Source organism: Alosa pseudoharengus, unplaced genomic scaffold, assembly GCF_046254945.1.
Source record: "Alosa pseudoharengus isolate Yale_2024_CS ecotype anadromous, Long Island Sound unplaced genomic scaffold, YU_APseudo_1.1 YU_APseudo_1.1_scf_2, whole genome shotgun sequence".
Taxonomy (NCBI): domain Eukaryota; kingdom Metazoa; phylum Chordata; class Actinopteri; order Clupeiformes; family Clupeidae; genus Alosa; species Alosa pseudoharengus.
The window spans coordinates 43,234,498-43,257,401 of record NW_027468663.1 but is presented as its reverse complement, the minus strand read 5'-3'; the positions used below and the strand labels follow the sequence as shown (position 1 = coordinate 43,257,401).

Genomic DNA, 22,904 nt, shown 5'->3' with positions numbered 1-22,904 from the left:
CCAAGTGTAGTGTGAACCGGGAAATGTCCACCACAGCCCCCCATTCTCTAGCACGTCCAGGCCGAGAATGCACTCATCCTGAATACTAGCCAACCAAAGCCGACGGCTCGCAGTCTCACCGTTGATGCACACACACACACCACTTTTTGCGAGTTCCGCTCGCTCTCCGGCAACTGTTGTGATGCGCGTTTTTGTCTCTTCCCAGCCTCTGGGTCTGGCTACCAGCGTGCCGGGTAAGAGGCCGGGGCATACAAGCGAGATGGTGGAGCCAGTATCAATCAAGGCGTGACACCGAGTCCCGTCTAGCGTGCAGTCCACCTACAGTCCTCTGGTTTGGCCGAGCCGGCCCAGCCGTATGCAATCCATAGCCCCTCCCGCCGTGCCACCTTCTTCTAGTAACTGGGGTGCGAGTGTGAGGGGTGCCGGGGCTGGGCAGTACCACGCGATGTGTCCCGGCTCGCCACACCGGTGGCATCCGTCTCCGCTGGTCGGCCTCTTCCACTCGCATAGGCGGCGTTGTGGTGGCTGTGCCGTGGTCTGCCACGTCACCTACAGTTCCTCCCCGTCTTCCTCCATCGATGTCTAGCGTACGCAATGCCTCGACTCCGTTGTGCTGAAGATGTTTTCCACCCGTTCGGCTTCCGCGAGGGCCGCGGACAGCGAGCTGGGGGCGCTCAGGCGAAGGTGCTCTTTCAGCCGCTCTGGGTAGATGCCTCGCACGAACGCTTCCAGTGCTATCTCTTCATGTAGACTCTGGCTGTACTTTGGGTAGCCCGGCCGGGCATACAGCTGCAGGTCGGCCGCGAACTTGCCCAGTTGTTCTTCCCCCTCCAGAACCAACGCCACCTGTACTCCCGTTCTCTCCGCCGACCAGCCAGTCAGCTCGGCTGCCAGCCGGACCTGTACCAGGTCGCCATTGTAGTGGGGCGCCCTTCTGCAGCCGCTGTCGCACCGGGGACCGGCCGGTTTCCATCGATCCCGTGTGGAGCGGGTTCCAGTGGCGGGATGCTGCCATCAGCCCGGTTCGTCTCCTCCTGTGGCCGGGGGCGGGCTTCTTCGTTACGGTCACGCTGCAGGCTGGCTCCGTCTGCTGGGCCCAGCAGGTGGCCATGGGTAAGCGTGCTGTCGAAGTCTTGGCAGGAAACTCATCATCGCCGGGGCATTGGTTGTAGCTTTCTCCTCCCGTCCAGTAGGGGTCGACATCCCACTTCTGACACCAATGTAACAACCTGCTCAGTTGTTTCAGAATGGTTTTTATTGGTCTCACACCAAAACACACGAACACATAATGCGGCCCAGACCCGGCCCTTATGCCCCAGCACTACACATCTGCTCCAGGTTGCATTCCATCACACACCAGCTAAACCTGGTTCTGCACACTCTAACTAACTGGGAACACAAACACAACTGTAAGATGATGCAGTGACATAATCAACATTACACATAATCAACATTAACATTCCTGCACGCTTTGCACAGCATTATGGGAGTTCAGTCATGAACCAGCTAGGCTCAGTTCACTACATATGTTAACATGGCAAAACTTGATTTCTACTTTTCCATGTCCCAGCCCCTTAAATTATAGATGAATTAGAGATCAGATAATAGATGAATAGAGATCAGATAATAGAGGGCAAATGAAACTAAAACGCCAGTATACGGACAGTATTTCCGTATATTTTGCTTACACAGACAGCACGGATGAAAGAGTTATGGGAACTGCGGTCAGAAGAATTTAATAATTCCCAAATTGGTCCTGTCGGAACACGAGAAAAAAAGGGTTCTAGGAACCTTATGTTCTAGGAACTGCAAAAATCCCTCCGGTGGGAAAGGGGCTATAGTTGATCTGTTGACTGCAGATTTATAGCATGTCTCAGGCAGAGAAAAGCTGTTGCTCTCAAACACTGTTCACTTTATCAACAGAATCGGTGTAGTGATGAAGTAATAAATTGACAGATATATGGAAGGTTTGCAAAGTGATTTCATGCTCCCACAAGAGTATTTTTAGAATACAGTATTTTATTTTTTATAAGTTGTAGTTTATATTGATACACTTGAAATGAGGGTATTTGATATTTTATTTTAAAATACATTTTGATGTATTTCTGCCCATCTGGTACCGTGTTATACTGATCATTTATTTTACTGTCTATGATCATGACCCCTGAAGAGGGCAAGCAAAGGAAACACAGTTCCGCTTACATTCCGGTGGGGGCACATTAAACAGCAACACTTCCGCAAACTGTAATTTTATACATTTGACATCTAAAATGGGCCTTCCGAGCGCCACCTCAATCCCACATCACATGGGGCGCTCGTTCCTCGATGGCTCGTACATTTTGTAGCTAGAGAAGCGGAAAGAGATGGTTGTTCCACTCCAGCAGCACAAGCCTCTATGTGACTACTAGATGCAGATTGCAACCGGACGCCAGGGAGAAGAGACTGATTCAACAAAGGATTTTCAAAAGGCCTTAAAACAAGATCTGTATTTCGACTAAGACACGTTTGGGTCAAACCTGCCTCTAAATAGACTGAAACCAGTTTGCTAGTGATATAACCTTAGCCACATCGCTTGCTAACTTGGTGACTGTTCACAAAGCTAGCTAGCAAGCCAAATGGATGCTACGAATGACTAACTTAGCATCCGCGAGCTAGTTCTTGGACGATTTCCTGTGTTATTGTTCAGTTTTCCATTTATACAGAACTGAGCTCTGAAATCTGAGATCGTGACATTTCTTGCAGTTGGCTGAAAATATCAAGGTTATCCTACCAATTTGGCCAACCTGAGCCCTTTTTCTACGTGTTGTTAACAACGAACGTTAGCTAAGTATTAATCGTAGCCGAAGCAAAAGGCGCAGATATTTCCATTGTGGAGGCACTGTTGGGCATATCTTTTATTAGTTTCAAGGAAGAATAACGTTAACCTATATACGAACTCTAGTCGCTGCAAACCGGACTTGCAGATAAAGGACATTTTGGATCACCTCGCTAAATCTGCCCGACGTTAAAGAAAAGGACTGCATCCTCAGGCTAATTTGATTTACTTTGCAAAGGAGTAGCCATACCGCTAGAAACTGACATGATGTTTCCACAATCCAGACACTCGGTAAGTAAATAATATTGTAACGTTAGTTTGCAATTATTCAACTGTGTGCCAAATGGAGTTGTGTTGTTAAATTTCTTCCCAATATTGCGCTCTCTAGGTAGGTTTATCAGCTAGGTTGCGGGCTGCCTAAATCTAAGCCAGATGTAGCATTTAGGTGCTTTGTCAATTGAATGGTTGTGTGCAATCTGCCAGGAAACTGTTTGTTGCAAATAATGTTAACCCCTAACGTTATTTGTTTAACAGACATGCGTGTGGTTTAATTTGTAATATCTCACGTATTTATCGACGTACCTATTACACAGTTTAAAGCAATCTGATAGCTTGCTAGCCGCCTCAAAGGCCATGGACCTGGATTTGCACTGCTGTATTTGAGGGAAAATCGCCACCTTTGATTTGCTAACGTTAGCTAGGTAGCATGAGCAAATGCTTTATGCGCTAGCTTGTTACATCGAATCGTTTTAGGTGTTCTGTCTGTAAGTTCACAATTTATCTTATGTTAGATTCGATTTGATTACAGTGTTTGCTTTCTTTTTGCTAATGTTAACGTGCAACGTTGTCTAACGTTAACACGTTACACTCGAAGACTGAAATTGGTTGGGACAATAAAAAATATGGGACCAATATATTGCAGCTTCTTTTACCAGGTTTCGTTGTCAAGCGTTGGGGGTTCTTGTCATGCACAGCTTTGGACAGACAGCTGTAAGATAACGTTACCAGTTATAATATAGTTATAATATCCCCTACCACTACGTAATTATGTCCCAAACTTAATCACGCGTATGAAACAAAACATTGACATCTCGCTTATTATTAATGCCCACCCTCGTTTTTCTTTTGGTGTGAATGGTTGGTCGGGCCAATATTTGGGTTCTGGAAGACTTGCGGTCGCGATTCTTCCCTCTGTTTTGGCACAGCCTCCAGGATCAAAGGCATTTTAATAGGCACCTCGCACGGATGGCTCTGTGCACGCTACGGGTATTTCGTGTCTAACGAGTCTCCAGGCAGTACACCGATTCATGGTGTTGACAGAGGACCACATCAAGACTGCTCTGCCAGCGCGCGGAACGGTAGCCACAACACAAATAACGTGGGCACCGCGAGTCGGCAAGCAGGTGGGGGGGCCATGTATGTTGTCCCGAGAGAGATGGGGGAGGGGGACACGGGTTAATGAGTCCACTAATTGATGAATTCCCCAAACTAACACAATGGACGTGGACGAGGCATGAGTGCTCAGCTGTTTATGAGAGGGCCGCCTCGGTGAGAGGGGAAGAGGCCCTGGCGCTGCGGGTGTTCACAGAAAACAGGCGGATCGGTTCGGCACGCATCCCTTGGGGGTGTTGTGTATTACTAAACACCCAGGTGCATGTAATTGTTCATTGAGTATCGCTCTTGTTTATAGGCCACATTTCCTAAATGATTACAAGCAGTCTTCAGGATGCAGTGATTTTTTTATGACGTACACACATGGCAGTATACGTTCATGTTAAATGTCGAAACTGATCATTTTTGATCAATCATTATACACAAATCTACAGAGAGAGTGTATAATGTGGCTGGCTAGAAAGTAAAAAAATACATGTCATAATGTTTGGTGTCTGTGCCACAACACACACGTGGTGTTTCAACTATGCATAAGTTGTTTGCTATTCACATGCTAAACAATCTCCTAACTCTGTGGCTGTTTCAAGAATTTCATGTGCAGTTGGCAGAAATTCATTTGGGAGAAGTATTCATATGATGTACTGCTCTTGAGCCTTGAGTGGCTCTGGTGGTGTGCCTACACACAAACTGCGTCACATACGTACGTCACCGCCCATTTGGAGGTGCAAACAATCGGATTTTTGGTTCCTTACTATATGATCTCAATGGCAATGCAGCATTTGTTTGCACCTCCAAAAGCATGGCGTACCTGGTTACCTCCCCAAAACGCCCTTAAACGCCCACGAATACCCGTATGTTTGTGTGAAAGAATTTTTTTGCACTGTCTGTAAGCAAAGCACTCGTTAAAACATCCAGGCTGTGTCTCAATCCGCCTACTTGTGCACTTCAAAATACTTAAAGTATATAGTGCAGACAATACTAACCATCGAAAAGTGGACACCACGCAAGTAAGCGCTCAGTTTACACTAGCAGTGTACTGAGGGAAGTATGTGGTTTGAGACAGCCTCATTCACCACAATGCACAACATGACAATTCACTAGTCTAGTGCACTGATTGTGTGGATGTATGTGGATGAACACTGGATGAGTCTGTGTAACAAACACATGGACCAATTAACAGTTAGTAGGTCTAGTTAGATGTCCTCCATACAGCTAACATCGGTGGGGTATACTACGAAGCACGTTAGACATATCTAGACTATGTAGATATATCGAGGCTTCACAAAGCCTTGACTCAGGGGTATACGTTAAGTAATACTACGATAGCAGTTATGTGATCTATTTGTCAAACTAGGCTTTCAGCTCAGATCTGTGCGCCTTCTCGGTGTTGGGATGACGTTGGCCTATCGTGAAACGTGGAGACGCACAAGACCGCCTCTATTTAAAAACAATGACTTCCGCATTCATGAGCGATAGCTTAATCTACACTGCGGTCATTTTTTGTGTCTAACCTATAACATCAAATAAATCAATTGTCATCAGTTGTTGTATGGTATGCACGTCCATAGTGGGATATTTGCACGCACAGCACTATTAAAGCGCATTCGAGATCCAAAATGTTAGTAGAGGCAGAGCTTCACCTGTAAGATATATGACCGAATCCTACACGTGAGAACTTTGTTTTTAAGACAATTGATTGGTCAGTGGGCGGTAGATTACACGATTTGAGCTATAACTTAGCACATAACCTCCTCCCGACCAGGTTTGGTTGACAGCATAAGATACCATGGTGATATAGCGACACTAAAACAGATCCACTTTCGTGTCACAGAATACCCTGGCTTTGAGCGCAACATACCTCGCTAACCCACTAATCGAGATTCGTAGTATATCCCACAGATCCCTCAGTGGAGTAGAATAGTCTAAACATGCTCTGTGTGTGTGCTGGCCAGCCATCTGCAGGTCTTCACTCCGCAGCAATATTACTCTTGGTCAGATATGATGCGCAGCATTTAACTTGGATGTGGATTGCAGTCAATTTTGGTAGAGTGAAGTGTATTGGAGAATTCTAGAAATGCAAAGGGGAGAGTATTTCTCATTTAGGATGGATGAATGGTAGTTTGGGGGGGGGTGGGGGGGGCTTAACCAGCCAAGATTTTGGACATTTCAACGTGTTCTCCCTCCATGTATGTGTGTCAGAGTGTCTGTCTTGTAGAAGGGACCAGACTGAGCTTTAGAATCCTTGATGAGGCAGTAACATACTCTCATTTATATTATCAGTTTGTCCAGTTGATCAGAGCTTAAAACATTAAGGGTGATTTTCAAAGAGCAGTTTTCTTTGCTTGTCTTGTTATTTAGTCCTGATGTTAGTATGCAACTGTTGCAATTGGCAAATCGATATCATCACATCACCGTCTGAAAATGCTCAGGCTGTCTGGAAGACAAACCCATACACCTGTTAAGAAAGTTGTGAACAGAGATCAAGAGGCCTTGGTCTTTCCCTCATCTGTGGAGCAGTGACATCTAGAATGTGTGTGTGTGTGTGTGTCAGAGCATAGGTGAGCTAGGCCATATCATTACAGCACAAAGCTGCTCAGAGAAATATCACATATATCTCCACTCACTACCACAACCTACAAGTGTGTGTGGTTCTCTTTCTCTGTCTCTCACTGTGTGTGTGTGTGCCTGCCTGCCTGCGTTTAAAAGACAGACTCCCTCAGGAATTTAAAATTTTTTGTTTGTTCTCTCTTCTGTTTCCTCCCCTTTCTCTCTATCTTCCCTCCTATTGCTCTCTCTCTCTCTCTCACCCCCCATGCCTCTCTTCCCCCTCTCCGAGGCGACTATGGCTGTAATCCAATTGCACAGCCTTATGCTGCTTGTTGGAGTCCTTAGAGCCTGTGCAGCAGATTAACTCCAGGGATTAACAGCCCCCGGTGCTGAGAGGCAGCACCCTAAGCTGCTCTACCGTGACCCCCCTCCCCTCCCGCTGACCCCCTTACACACACACACACACACACACACACACCACCACCACCACCACCACCACCACCACCCAACACACACTCGCAGTTGCACATACTTATTATGAAGAGCTACCACCATTACAATAATCATTCAGGGATGTAAGGCAAGCTAGGAGAAAATGTTAATAGCTATTTTTGCTACCTGTTATGCACACTATTTTGTAACAGTTTGGGTCTAGTGTACCATGAATAAATATCCAGGCAAAAGGTTGCTGATGTTTGACTTTGAGCAAACAAATCACAACATCAGAGCAGATTCCACAGCCACAGATTTCCAATTATCGAGCCAGGGCTGTGTATGGACCGGAGTTCCTTCAGTGCCCAAACAGAACGTACCACCAGAGGGCCGTGAGGAGCACTGAGCTATGTGGAATTCTGTGCGATTAAAGTTGTCTTTAACGCAACCTCATTGCAGTCTTCCATTGACTTGCATTCTAGGTCTATTTAGTTCAGTGCCACACATGGCTCAAAGCTAGCTGTTTTGAATGCTATCATCAATGGATATCTAGACAACATAGAGGATGGGTGTTTTTCAATTTTTTTTAATGCTGATGCTATTTGCAGGTAATTTTTTTACATTTTAAACTAAAACAAGCTACACATGATGGCACCTTCAAAGTAGGTATCGTAACACCCCCAATTATCACCACTTTTGTTCGGAAATTCTAAAACAACGATGTTTTTTAACACTTGCTAAATGAACCTTACATTTTTCAGTAGCCATAGGTGTGTAGATTTGAACAAAATCTGGTTTGGTTCTTAACGGGAGCATTTACTGCCTGAAATATCCGATTTTGTTTACCACTCTCGGAGTTATAGTGCTGGCCTGATGGGTCGCCTATTTACGCCGTTTCAACGGCACATGAACGGTTAGACCGAGAATTCTCGTCATGAAATAAAAATTCCACTGGAGCTCCAAGCGGATGTGTACACGCAGCCTTACAACACGGTTTACAGCTCTTCGAGTCACTGTAAAATGTCATTTTTGGTACATAGCTAATTTAGCAGGGCTGTACGTTAACTTTTTTTGCAAGTAGCACTGGTGCTACAGGGGTTAAAAGTTTTGTAGCACCAGCCACAAATTCTGTAGCATCGATATAAAACCTCTAAAATCTCTAAAAACAATCACAAGTAGGGCAGTTCATCACAGTTCATCAATTGTGGTTGGGATCTAGGCCTACTGCAACTGGATTGATAAAAGCTCATGTAGTTGCAAACATCTCACCTGGCTACATTGTGTTTGAGATGAACAAAAGCTATCAGCATGATATGTTATTTGGTTGTTGTGTTTTTGTAAAAACAAAAAAACAATCCCTGACAGTTCCATGCAGTTAGACTTTTCAATGGGTATCAGGAAGACAGGTCATGCCATTGATTTTTTGTTATTTTTTCTTATTCATGCATAATTCATGCATTTTTTAATAAGTAGAAGATATGCTGAAGATTTTATTCCACTAAGATTTAATTTACGTTTAGTTCATATTTCTAAGATTTTAGATTAGAGTAACCCTACATTCAACCTTATTGTCATTGCAGGAGTGAAATACCGTAATTACATCTAACCAGTGGTGCAAATGAGTAGGCTAACTGACATGTCAAACAGTGCACCCATGAAATGCATCCCTAGACTGTTCCATACACATAGGCTACAGTATGTAGCTTACTAAAGATAGCTGAAGGTCTGTGGTTAACGCAGTTGTAATTAAAGTGTCGTGAAGGTTTTTTCTTGGAACCGATCTTGTATAGGTTAAGCACTACTAAGCGAGACTTTTGCGCATGAAGTGGGCTCATATTTGACAGATAGAAGCGAACGTCCCGGTGGACTTTTTTCTTCTAAGTTTTAGATATGAATGGTGTTGTTTGGATACTAAGTTGTTCGTTTAAAACAATGCAAACGAACGAAAAAATGCAAAGGCGATTGCCAGAAACTTCTACCTCTGCTTGCCTAATCTAATCCCCTCAGCCCGGCCCGGTCGGAAGATAGGCCTACTTTCGCTTTAGCTATCTAGCTAGACATAGCTATCACTTGTTCGATTCGCGAGGATAATTTGCAAGGTGTTTGATTTGGAGTTGGATTGTTTGGATACTAGGCCTACAAACAAGTAGACATACTTTTTAATCGCGTACAGTAGACTGCAACTAAGTTGAAATCAAAGTAGCCTACATCAATTCCCCGCTCACAGAAGTAGTCTATACGCACTTCAAACAAACAAACAAGCGTTTCACCGGGAGCCTACACCGGGCACGTAACGAAGAGCTCCGTTCGCGACGCGCAAAAACAGAAGACGGTCTATTTTTTTTTTAACGTAGCCTACGCGCCTCTATCACATCTGGTGTAGCCAGTTGCACTGATCACAGTAGAAGGTAATTGATGTAGCCTCCCTGTCAGTCTCACAGGCATGCATTGTATTGCCATAAGCAAAACTGTATGCTGTAGCACCAGTGCTACGTTGGGAAATCATCCATCGCACAAACTATTTTTTTTGTAGCATGTGCGACATATATGTCGCACTGTACAGCCCTGAATTTAGATACACCTATGCTGTGGGTGCTTGCATTTCTTTAGGAATCCGCCATCTTGGTTTGTATAGAAATGGATATTAAGTGACATGCAAGACGGCAGAAATACGGGACCGACGGTAATAGGGGGAGTTCCGATATATTGTTCCTATGCTTGTCAGCAAGTTAGGTGGTAGTGGACTTTTTGAGTTATATGGTTGCCAGTTCCTGGTTCCAGTATGGTTCCTTCTGCACTTGTGCTGACGTGTCCTTGAGAAAGGCGTTGGCTGTATCCTTGACTATGCTTGATGAGCTGTTTGCTGCCTTGCTTGGCTGCTTTTGCTGGTGGACTACGAATGTGTGTGTGCACGCACGTCCATTTTTCTGTGTGAACAAATGAATGTGTCACGTTGGTTGTAAAATACATTGGGTGCTTGCAGAAAGTACAGGCTCTGTAGAGGATTGAGTTTTGCAGTACTGCTGTTGTAGTTTCAACTGATCAGGTTGCAGAGAGCTGAACACATTTTGTCCAGCGGGTATAGTTTTTTTTGTGTGTCTAAAATGGTTGGTTCATCAACTTTAGTGCCCCCTAAAATGTTTTTTCTATTATAGCAGCTATCAGTATGAGAATGATTATCTCCATAATACCTCATAACTCATTTGGCACTATGGGTGTAGAATAATAATCATCTGACCATCATAGGCCTGTGTTTGATGCTGGAACATTGCAAAGGCAGAAAACTCAGTAGTTTTGTTTAATGTATTTCATGTGCACCAGATATGTAATGACATGTTACATTCACACACGTGACTACTCAAGCTATTGTAGCAATATAAAACTGTCTTCCCAAATTGGTATTCAATTTTGTTTAGTGTTCACATGATATTACTGTATGAAGAGCAGATGTTTCCAAAGTGTGTACATAGTGAACTGAATTTCATCAGCTTCATCACAGCCTCATGCTATCAAGAACACATTCCATACCATTAATCATTTGGATGGATGTCCTCTGTCAGCCAGATGCTATAAGCTAAAGTCACAATCCCTTCCTCTTCGGTCTGCATTCGACTTGCTGATCACTCTAACGATCATTCTATCATCATAAGGATAATCATAAACAATGTATTGATGGTTTATTCATAACTACTCAATGCTGGCACACACACACCTTCACCACTATGCTTCATTACCCTGCACAGTCAAAGCAGGCTATTTGTTGTAGGGTGTACAAAAGCAATAATTGAAGAAAAAGATTTTTTTTTTTTTAAAAAGACAAGAAACAAATGTGTTTCATTGAACCCTTGAGCTCTTTAATGATACACTGATGTCCTTCAGACATGAGTGTATCCAGGTTTGGAAAGTAGGCTAAAACGACGATGTGTACTTTCCTTATCCCACTCCCCCCCCCTCCCCACTCCCCACATAGGCTTATAATCAGGCACTGAGCTTGGGCTACTAAAGAGTCCTAGACAAAGGGAAATTGTCCACAATCTACAGAGGCCGAATGAACCCCAACATGAACTCGGCTGTGCTTTTTGTCCTCTCCGTCTTGCCGTCACCACATTCTTTTTTTCCTGTCTGTCATTCTAATCGCTGGCTGTTCCCTAGACAAAGAGCCACCCTGACTAGGGTGCCCTTAGTGCTGGTAGGGACCAAGCTGTGCATGGCCAAAAGGAACAACACTGCATCCTACAGAGAGAGGCTCAGATTAAGCCAGCCGTGTTTGCCGGCTTCGCTATGCTGTTGCCCTTTGTTATAGCACTACCCTTAAAGGAAATGGCCCATTCTCATTCCCCAAACGCAGACTCTGACGCACGTTCTCAAGTAAGTCTGTATGGGCTTAGAGCCATCCCACTATAAAATCGTGAAGTGCACGAGGGCTTGCTCACTGACTATCTGAGCTCTTTCCATAAGTTGGTATTTATGCAGACTTTACAACAGGGATTTGCCAAGAATATATAGCGTTGTGATGTGAAACACCGGGTTAACCATACGGGAAGCTTAAAAAACATCAGTATAACAACTGCCATGAAACGAAAATATGCTTGCAATGTGCTTTTGGTGTTGTTGATTTAATATGTTGCATGTGCTTCCCTTTCCAGTTATTAGCATTCTGAACCCCTACAACCTTTTCAAACTCAATCGCTTATCAGCAGATGTCATTTAAGTCTTTGAAGGTTCAGGGCTTAGGCTTTTGGGGTGAGAATGAGATTTAGCCCGTATCCAAACATGTCTTTGCAAGATGATGTGTAGTCTCTGGAGATTTTAATCTTAACCACCAGATCACCTACACTGATTCACATACAGATTTAGGGAAATTACCCTGGAGGAAATGCCCTCTTCACATTTGGTCTGCATTTTAGAGGAACCAGAAGACAAGATGTAGGCTATGTATTGATGTGCCATTCATGGTATAGACGCTTTCACAGTGGTACCTGAAAAGCTGATGAGCCTTTTTCATCAAGAGACGCATGTTTAAACCAATCAGTCAATACATCAGGTTTCTAGTCTTTCATTGTTATTGTTGCAAATGAGGCCGTTTTGTACAATGGCTACCTGGGTCAGCAGCAACGCTCTTAACATTTCCAAAAAGTAAATTTACACTCAAAGTTCATACACCATGATATACCTCCAGACATACCTACTGTTGGTTTGTAAACTTAGTGGAAAAGTAGTTTCCTACCAAAACTAAAACACTGAGCCATGCTGCTCATCTGACTACTGGAAAACAATGGTAACCTCGTTCCTCCTGTCTTTTATTCTGCCCTTTCCACAGATTCCACAGACATTCTGGGTAACTCCCGCCACACACACACACACACACTTTCTCTACCCTCCCTCTCTTTGTTTCTCCACCTCCTCTCTTCCTTTCTCTCTCACACACTCACACACAAGGAGAGTGCAGACTTCTCCCGCTGTGTGTGAAATTGGTCATTCTCTTTGTGCAGTGCAAAAGTACACACACACACACACACACACACAGAAAGATACGCATGCTTTAGGAGAGTGCTGATGAATCTTGAGCTGTGGACAACAGAGACTTCGGAACTCACACACACACACACACACACATCAGTCGGGGAGGGCTGGTGAGCGTTATTAAGGCTGAATTAGCACAGGGCCCCCAGCTGAGCAAGGGTCAATCCCCAGGCACCTCCTCTCCCACTCAACTAAACAAACACTCCCTTCCCCCTTACACACACATAAAACACTCCCTACACCATTTACACACACATGTCCCCAGTCACACATGGCACATGTACACCACACACACACACACACACAGTCTTCCGTATGACACTCCCTAAATCATTAACACACACATCCCTAGTCAAACACACACACACTCTTCCCCCTGACATGAACAAAAATCTTCACCCCCCTCTCTCCTTGGTAGCCACCACACAAGCACATTCACAGAACACACACAAGTCACACATTTATGGGCACTTGCGCGGACACACACAAACACAGCCCCTTCCATCACCATCTCACTCACACACACACACAGACAAGCGGAAACACAATTACACCCCCTGCCTACACAGATTCATAATAACACATTGTTTCCTCCATCTCTCTCTCTCTCTCTCTCTCTCTCTCTCTCTCTCTCTCAGATAAGTACCATTATGCATGCAAACACATACACATGTACCCATTTACCAACCCCAAACACACTTTCACAAATGTATACAACCCATAACCTCCCGCCACACACACACAGAGAGTAACTGCCCTATCCCACACACACTTTCCTCAGCACTTTTGTATGGAGCCATACATCAGACACAGACATACCCATTTACACACTCCATATGTACATGTGTATACTGTAATTTCCCAACTATTAGCCACTGCTTATACATTGATTTTGCAAAATTTCTTCAGCCATGAGGTTAATACACAGGGGGTTTCGTTTGTTTTAACTTGCATAAAACACTGTCCTGCGGAATACACAATGCGGCTAATACACAGGAAATTACTGTAGACACATACACATTTAGAAGAACATCCACATGGTTCTCGTGGCTGTGGGATTTAGATCTGTACACACTCATTGTAGTCTCGGTGCACACATCACTGCACAACAGTGGAGTGTTTAACCTCGAGCTGGAAAGCACCTTGCTGTAGTGTTAATTGTGTGTGAACACAGGATCTCTGGTGATGGAGACACCACTGTTTGATGGTCTACTCAACCACAACACAGCGCGCTCTCTTTCACACAGACACTTGCACCTAAATATGCACTGACTACTCGTACTATCTCTCTCACACACACACACACACACACACTTTCACTCACTACCCTCATTTACAACTAAACATACACCTTTGTTCTTACTCACTCACATACACACACAGGCACACAGACAATCACTACCCACACTTACACCTGAACATACACACACACACTTACACAAAAACATTCACTACCTTAGCTCTAGGAGCTCGTATCCTCTTTGTGTGTCTGTTCAACAAACTGAAATGGTTTGTGTGTGTGTTGCAGCAGATGTCTTGGTCACCTAGGGCAACGCTCCTCATTATCATCACAAAGCAGCGGCCGTGTCGAGGGCAAACCCTGACGAGAGGGGGTGGGGATAGGGGGAGTGTAAGAGGTCAAAGGTTGCCGCCTGAATTGATCTGCGTGACGGCCTCTCTAATTGATTTTTAATGGAGGGAGAGGGATGTTTGATCACACACAGATCACACACGCCACACACACAGTTCACTATAAGAACACAAACACTCACACACACACACACACACACACACACACACACATTCATCATACAAAAGTAGACACCCTTTAATCACAAATGCTCTTGCATACATACACAGGAGTGAAACAGGATGATATTTGAACAGAAACACACTATTCCAGTATTGGCATACATATATACACACACTCACACACACACCATCAAATGCTGTGTAAAGTCAGTTCACTGGTATTTAGCAGACACTTTCATCCAAAGGTCTGGGAATCAAACCCGGGCTGACCGATTGTAGTGCGGTGATGGTACTGCTGCTCCACCATGTTGTACTGCAAGGAGGAGGGCTGAATTTAAAAAGTGAGAAGTGGTGATCGCCCCATACCCCTTCTCTCTTCCCCTTTTGGAGCAACACCGACCTCCCATTGAAAATCAATACCACTCTTTCAAAAAACACACAACTCCCATTTCAAATCAATACTGTTGATGCAGTGAGCCCCCCTTGCTCCAGGAAATCAATACCCCCATGAGAGCAAATAAATAAATAAATAAATAAATAAATAAATAAAGGCAAGAGCCCGCGGGGAAAACATCTGAGCTTTATCCCTGCCAGTCCCACAGCGCTTGTGAACACTATTGCTGAACCTCATTGTGCGGTACCCCCACCGCTCCTAACACTCATCTGCCAGCCAATGAAATAGCTGCTGATTGAGACACATCACCAATCACAGAGCTGCTGATGAGGTTTTTAACCAATGGCGAAGTGGTGTTTGAGAGAATGCTCTGAGTACTAGAGCCCGACTGATATGGGATTTTGAAGGCCGATACCAATTTTGATATTTGAGTCAAACGATAACCAATATATCGGCCCAATAGTCATTTTTAACAAACACAATGTAACATTTTTCTCCCATTAGGTTGGACATTATGTAATCAAATAGGCTTAACTATCTGGTTTCCTAATGAAAGGTTCTTATACAGTAATTTTATTTTTATGAAATAAGGAGTGTCAGATCTTTGTTCTGTGATCACCACATTGCCACAATCTACATTGTGAGCAGTTTATGCGTTGACTTTTTTTTTTATGCAAGCAAAATGTTTAATATTGGTCCGCCGATAAATCGGTCGGGCTCTACCCAGTACTGTGGGTCTGCCTCACCCTCCACTAGGGTTGCAGTGGTGTGAGATTCTTGAGTGTGATTACTGTCACTGAGAGTTTACATGTCACAGTTTACAACTTTTCTCTGTAGTATCAGAGAATAGTGAATGGACAGACAACGTGGTCGTGGATGTGTAAAGTTATTTCCCTAGCGCACTTTATGATCAATGTTGAAATGTTCACACATTTTGTTTTTTATATTACGGAGTTAGTAAGTAATAAACGGGAAGCCTACTTTGATCTGCGTGCAGGGATGGTGTTCTTGAGGAGGGCCAACATGGTTACCAGATACAGGGTATGAAAGCCATACATTTTAATACCACCAACGCTCATCTGCCAGCTAACTAGTGGCAGAATGGTGTAGGAAAGGGTGCTGCGATCTACGTTATTTAGCGTCTCTGTATAGTTGTGTTTGTGTATGCGTGGGAGTAGGAGATTCAGCAGTCTTGTGACTGTACAAGTGCATCAGCAGGACAGAGAGAAGCAGAATGTGTGTGTTTGAGAGAGAGAGAGAGAGAGAGAAAGACGCCCCAGAGGGATTCAGTCAGTCAGAACAAACAGACCAGCAGGGGGCACCTGATTTAGCTGCCCTCCAGCAGTTGACCTTCCCCCTCCTCCTCACACACACGGACACACATAGAGCCTAGAGCCTCACATATTTGTACTGAATTTTACAGGATTAACTGACCAGAAGATATTCTTACATATTTACATATTAACTTCCATGTTAACACATACACTATATTGGGGTACAGTCATGCTGGAACTGAAAAGGGCTTCCTGAACTGTTCCAAAAAAATTGGGAAGCATATAATTGTGCAGAATGTCTTAGTATAAGGCATTAAGATTTCCCCTCACTCACTCAAGCCCAACCCCTGAGAAACAACCATTCTGCCATCATTCCTCCCCCAGAATGACCATACACAGTGCACAAAGCAGGGTTCATAAGGACAGGTTTATGTGATTTGGGTATGGAAGAACTCGACTGGCTTGTAGGGAACATGGTTCTCTACATCATCAAACACCTTTGGGATGAACTAGAGCAGACATTGCGAGCCAGGCCAACATGGCTGTTTGCATTGCTGTCTAGTCTACAGACACTTCAAAATCTTGTGGAAATCCTTCCCAAGAGTGGAAGCTGCTAACGCTGTAAAGGGGGGACCAACTCCACATCAATACGGACTGAGAATGGGAATGTCATTGAAGTCCTGTGGGTGTAATGGCAGGCGTCTACCGTCCAGTACTTTTGTGTATATGGTGTTGTTGTTGTTAAACAAAACAGGTATGTTGCGGGACACCTTTCCTTAGGGTGGCAGGCCTGTTTGGCCTGGTGTCGCTTCTCTGCCGTTCATACACCAGACGACTGTGAGGGAAGGGTCAAGACGTGTGTTATGACTGAAGTAGTAGATGTAGTTTATTATTCAAATAGAGATGTGTGTGTAGGTTCTTTAGATTGATAAGTTGATTTGTGAGTCCATTTTTGTTTATTAAATCCACTCAAGAAATAAAATCTTATGAATGACTCCATTTGGCACATTCAGTTAAGTTTGATGCTCTGCCTGTGATTGACTGACTCTGTGTGTGTTTTTATGCAGGGATTAACAGTGTGTGTATATAGGCTCTGTGTACATGGACAAGTCTCTCAGTGTGTGTCTGTGTGTGTGTGTATGTGAGAGAGTAGAGAGTAACTGTATTATTTTGGTTCTAGGGTGCGTGGGTGTGTGTGTTTATGTATAGTACATACGTGTGTGTGTTTGTTAGAAACACACACAGAGATGGTATGTGGTGTGTGTGTGTGTGTGTGTGTGTGTATCTCTCTAACTATGCCCCCTTCTCAGCAGGCCTCTTCTCAGTCCTCTCAGCCTCTCAAGTTCACCACCTCGGACTCCTGTGACCGCATCAAGGACGAGTTCCAGTTCCTGCAGGCACAGTACCACAGGTACCCACAATGCACCTCACCTCACTCCAGCACAGCTACCCACAATGCACCTCACCTACTGCTTGCGCAGCTTACCTGCAAAGCACATTAACACACATCAGCACAGGTACCAACAATGTATTACTTGTTACTACTGCGATGTATTACCCAAGCATGCACCGCAAAGTACATCATGGCAACTACTATGCATTGCAGAACAAGTAGTTACTGAGTAGAGCACCTACAATGACCTGCAAAATGTGTCACCTACATGGATACCTACAATGCACTCCATTGTGAAAAATTGGAATTGGTAGTAATTGAATTGCTGTCCAGCTATTGATGGTAAACACCCTGAGAAGGTTAGGGGCATGAGGTGCGTCTGTCATCCTCACCTTGCCCACAGGGGAGAACAGTGTGGCACTGTGCCCAAGCACCACCCAGAGGCCTCCGCACTGCCAACACAGGCCCAGTGGGGCCACATAGGGGCAGAACAGCTAACACACACCTATTCTGTTCTGAGGCTCTGTTCAGGGAAGCACATTTAGGAGAAGGGCTGTAGAAGAATGGCCCATTACAGCAGTTAAACTCAACACGCACACACACACAAACAAAAACACTTCAGGGCTATACACACATGAGGCCACACAAAGAAAAATATGCATAAATGAGAGACACATCTTTTCATACTCACATATACAAATACCACGCATAGGCTCATGAACATTCACACACACACACCGAGTCACATATGGACACAATTGCATACATCAAGGTGATACACATAAATGCACACATGCATAGCAGCATGATTTTCATATACATTCTTGTACACACACACATACATACATGCTCATCAGTGTCTGACTGACTCACAATGACACTCAGAGCTGTCTTTCTCGCCCACCAGCTGCCTCGCCCAATCACAACTGGCCCAGCTGCTCCACAGCCAATCGGTAGCCACTCCCCAGCCCTGCTGAAGGGCTGGTTGTCATGGCAACACAACATCGCTGGGAACCCTTTCTGGCAAAAAGTGAACGTGTAGGCCGCAACATCTCAAACAAGTGCACACGCACAGAGATACACATCAACTCAAACAGAGGCACACACATACATGGGCCCACTCACGCTTTCCAGTGGCATATTTTTTTCTCCGTATAATCCATGATAAACCATGGAACATATATTTAAATTTAACCTCTGAACTGAAAAACAGATGTCAAAAAGGCCGTAGAACAAAAATCCCCATATACAGTATACCTGGTTGGCAGCAGTCTTGAAGAAGCATGCTGGAGAAATGTGTTAAAGGAAGTCAACAAGTGCAGTGTGCGATGGTTAATTTTTTTTCTAATGTTGTAATTTTTGTTGTAATGCATTATTGCATTTACATTTTAGTTGGACTGCATTGGTTTTCCTGTTTCTACCATTGCACGCATGTAAAGGTGGAAAAAGTTTGTGGTGTTATCGCAGAGAGCCCCTGTGAGATGAGTTCTCGTCGTTATCATCATCATCATTGCTGCTTTGTGTTCTCCAACAGTGCACACATCACCAGAATTTGCAAACTGATTTTAATGCCCTTTTTCTTACTCAATTACAAAGCTTGAATTTCCCCTGGGGATCAATAAAGTATCTATCTATCTATCTATCTATCTATCTATTAAATTTAATTTCACTATGTGAGATTGTTGAAAAATGGTATAAGCGCTATTTCAGTATAGCGAAAGAAGGTCTGTGGTCCCCTGTTCTTTGTCATGTCCAGAAAAAAAGCATGGCTTTGGAGAGCTGCAGCCTTGGAAAGACCGCTACAACATTTTGAAATGGACACAAAGTACCACAAGAGATGCATTGTGGTTGTGACTTTTTGCGCTTGAATAAAAACACCTTCAGTGGTTTTACTTTTCAATGGGAAATACTTTTCCTAAGTACTTATATAGAGTTACAAATATTTAATTTTATGTCAACATAAAGTACACATCTTTCATAGCGAAATACAGTATGTTTTGGGTGTTATGTAGTTGGTATATATGTTGGCACGCCAAAAATACTATGGAGGGGAAAAAAGTTGATATCTCTAACAGTACTGTGTGTGGGTGTGTGTGTGTGTGTGTGTCCCTGTGTGTCCCTCCCACAGTCTGAAGTTGGAGTGCGATAAGCTGGCCAGTGAGAAGTCGGAAATGCAGCGACACTACATCATGGTATGTGATTTTGTGTGTGTGTGTGTTACCTACCATGTCTCTCTTTGTTTGATGATATCACTCGTGTGATACCCATGCAGCCTAATACTACCTTTCAATTGTAGTTTTTATCCTCACATAGTCTAAAACATTACTGTTGACTACCCTGAACCTGATTCCAAATTCTCACCTTCACAGTGCTGTGATTATCACTAGTCTTGTTAACTTCTGTAAAAAATGTCATGCGTAGTAATGAGTCGCACAGTGTTGTGCATGCCACTGTGGCTCAGTCAGTGCTGTTGCTAAGCCTTTGTGTAAGCCAAGAACCGTATAGGAACCGAGAGAAGGTAGACAAGCCTCTGGCCCGGAACAGTATGAATAGCTGGAGCAGCTTTTTGCTGTTTCAAGCTACATTTGGGGTTCCCACGGGTCATGGAATTTCTGGAATATCATGGAATTTTGAAAAGTCTAGTCCAGACATGGAAAGTCAGGGAATTTTAGCATTTTTGGGGGTAAAGTAATGGAATATCAGTTTAAAATTTACTTGCCAAAATTAATACATTAATTACAAATAATTCCATAAAGAATTGGTGTATATCTGGTTGTTGACTTTACTGCTTGCTTGTGTAGCCCAAGTTTTTTTTATTCAATGCTCATTTATTCATCTCCCGCTCTAAAAAAAGTAAAAGATTCTTGAACACCACGCGACTGCTCTGAAATCATTGGTCAGTATATTGTACAATTCATTATATAGTAAGTCATGGAAATTCAGGTTGTTTGTCAGGGATAGTCAGGGAAAAGTCATGGAATGTTACATTTGACTGAGAGTAGGAACTCTCTTCATTAGCACACACACACACACACACACACACACACAGTAAGAAATAATACATCAGCAGCTATAGAGCAGACCGCTGGATGAGGACAGAGGAAGACATCGGGTGATTTATTGTGTGTGTGTTGAGTTGGCTGTGTATGAGAGCAATCTAGAGAAAGAGCCTTTAAAGAATATGCTGGCTGTGTCAGGGCGAACTAGAGAAGGAGGGAATATGTGTTTGCAGTAGAAAAAGAGAGAGAGTTTGGCGTGTGTGTGTGACAGAAGGCATGTGTGTAGCTGAGTGAGAGCGGGGGCTTGGAGTAGGAGGAGAGAGACTGTGCGTGTAGAAGGGTGCATTTTTACAAGTCTGTGTGTGTGTCTGTGTAGAAGGATGCATTTTATGTCTGTATGTGGTAGTATTGAGGTAAGTGTGTGTGTGTGTTTGTCAGAGTGTGTGTTTGAGAGAAAGATTGTGTGTGTGTGTGTGTGTGTGTGTCCTGCTGGCAGAGGTGGCATAATGTGTAGATGCTCTCAGAAACCCCCCCACCCTCCTCGCAATTTCCTCCTCTATTACCCCACCTTTCCCTCCCTCCTTCTCTTTCTGTTCTCCCCTCCATCTCCCTCCCTCTTTATCTCTCTCTCACCTTCTTCCTCTCTCTCTTTCTCTCCCTGCCTCTTCTTGATCTCTCCCCACCAATCTCTCTCTCTTTTCCTCTCCCTCCCTCGCTCTGTGTCTGTCTTGTTTTTTTTTTTATCCACTACTCTCTCTTCTTTTTTCCTTTTCTTTTTTCTTTTCTTTGTGAGGCTCTGTGATGACTAACCTCTACATTCTCCCCTCGTATCCCCTGCTGATGTCCTGCCTCTGTTGGAGATGGGCTTTGAGTTTGTTTGTTTGTTTGTTTGTTTGTTTTGTTCTGGTGTGTTTGTTGACGCTTTGTATGTTTGTTAATATTACTGTTAATGATTATAAATGTTGTTTCCATCAGGATTAACTGGTGATTTATTTAGCTGTTTTGTAATTGTATGTGTTTGTGTGTCTGTCTGTGTGTGTGTGTGTGTGTGTGTTTTTATTCTGTCTGTCTGTCAGTCTTGTGTGTGTGTGTGTGTGTTTTTATCCTGTCTGTCTGTCAGTCTTGTGTGTGTGTGTGTGTGTGTGTGTGTGTGTGTGTCTGACTGACTGGCTGGTCTTGCATTGTAATTACTCTCCATGATTTATTATCCCCCCCCCTCCTCTCTCTCTCCCTCCCTCTCTCTTTTTCTCTCTCTCTCTCTCCATCTATCCCTCTATCTCGCTCTATCTCTCTCTCTATCTCTCTCTCTCTCCATCTCTCCATCCCTCCGCTCTCTGCAGTACTATGAGATGTCCTACGGGCTCAACATTGAGATGCACAAACAGGTGAGAATCAGACCTGCTGACTCTTCCACCCCAACTGAACACCTTCTGTAGCCCAAGCTGTCTGATTGTGGTCATAGCCTCATGTCTGTTTTTGTTGTTGGTTTATGTTTTGTTTTGATCTCTGCAGGCTGAGATAGTCAAGAGGCTAAATGGCATCTGTGCTCAGGTGCTGCCCTACCTGTCACAAGAGGTATGAACAAAACACACACACACACACCTTTAAAAACACACAGATTCACAGTCAGAAACATACATGCCCACATAATCGCTCACATTACTTTCAAAATATCTTATTACACACAGACATTTGTCACAGTTTCTGCTACATGCTACACCTTGACATTGTTTACTGGTTCACTGGTGGTTTCAGGTCCTTGGATGGGAAGTGTTGCATTGGGTTGCATTTACTCAGTGGCGGACCGTCAGGGCCTTCAAGGCCTTCTCTGAATTTCCAAATTTCCAAACGAATGAAAAATAATAGCGTCTTTAATAACATTTTACTTTACCATTTATTATTCGCTTCTTCTTCTCCTTCCCGATCGTTCTTGACTAGGCTACTACCATATCCTACCGCTGTCCGCTATATTTGATTGACAGATTGTGTGAACAAATAGTGAGGGCGTGCGATACATTTTTATCCAGTCGCATGTCTTCCCTTGTTAAGGCCTGCATCAGGCCTTCACAAGGAATCACTGCGTATTCGGTACCTAAGCAACCATTAGAAATCATATGTTTGGATTCGGGTTGATTGATGGCTAGCTTGTTGTGTGTGAGTTGATGTGGCTTTGGTGAAGCTGTCCGGATCGGCATCTATGTGAAAATTGTCATTTACCTTGGTTTCCTGCCCTGCTAGTTAGTCTGACTTTTTATATATCTGTGTTTTGTGGACATTATTGGTGAAATCCATGGCGTGGCCATCAGACATTATGAAATAGGCAACAAGCAGTAGTAGCAGCATAGGGCAATACATTTTCTGACTTTCATGTTTAATATCATGG

At 43.9% G+C, this 22,904-nt stretch overlaps 1 protein-coding gene across 7 annotated transcripts in view; it reads left to right on the top strand.

Annotated features, from left to right (window-relative positions):
• The first annotated feature begins 2,298 nt into the window (after positions 1-2,298).
• LOC143134581 (TLE family member 5-like) overlaps positions 2,299-22,904 on the top strand; it is a 27,330-nt gene continuing 6,724 nt past the window's right edge. For 2 of the 7 annotated variants that reach the window (XM_076295069.1, XM_076295068.1), the window contains exons 1-6: positions 2,299-3,106; positions 12,507-12,524; positions 17,440-17,540; positions 19,651-19,714; positions 21,862-21,906; positions 22,034-22,096. In XM_076295069.1, coding sequence (XP_076151184.1) covers positions 3,080-3,106; positions 12,507-12,524; positions 17,440-17,540; positions 19,651-19,714; positions 21,862-21,906; positions 22,034-22,096 — 318 coding nt within the window. In that variant the 5' untranslated portion in view covers positions 2,299-3,079. The remainder of the gene's footprint in view (positions 3,107-12,506; positions 12,525-17,439; positions 17,541-19,650; positions 19,715-21,861; positions 21,907-22,033; positions 22,097-22,904) is intronic. The other 5 variants (XM_076295075.1, XM_076295071.1, XM_076295070.1 and 2 more) reach the window with 4 other exon arrangements.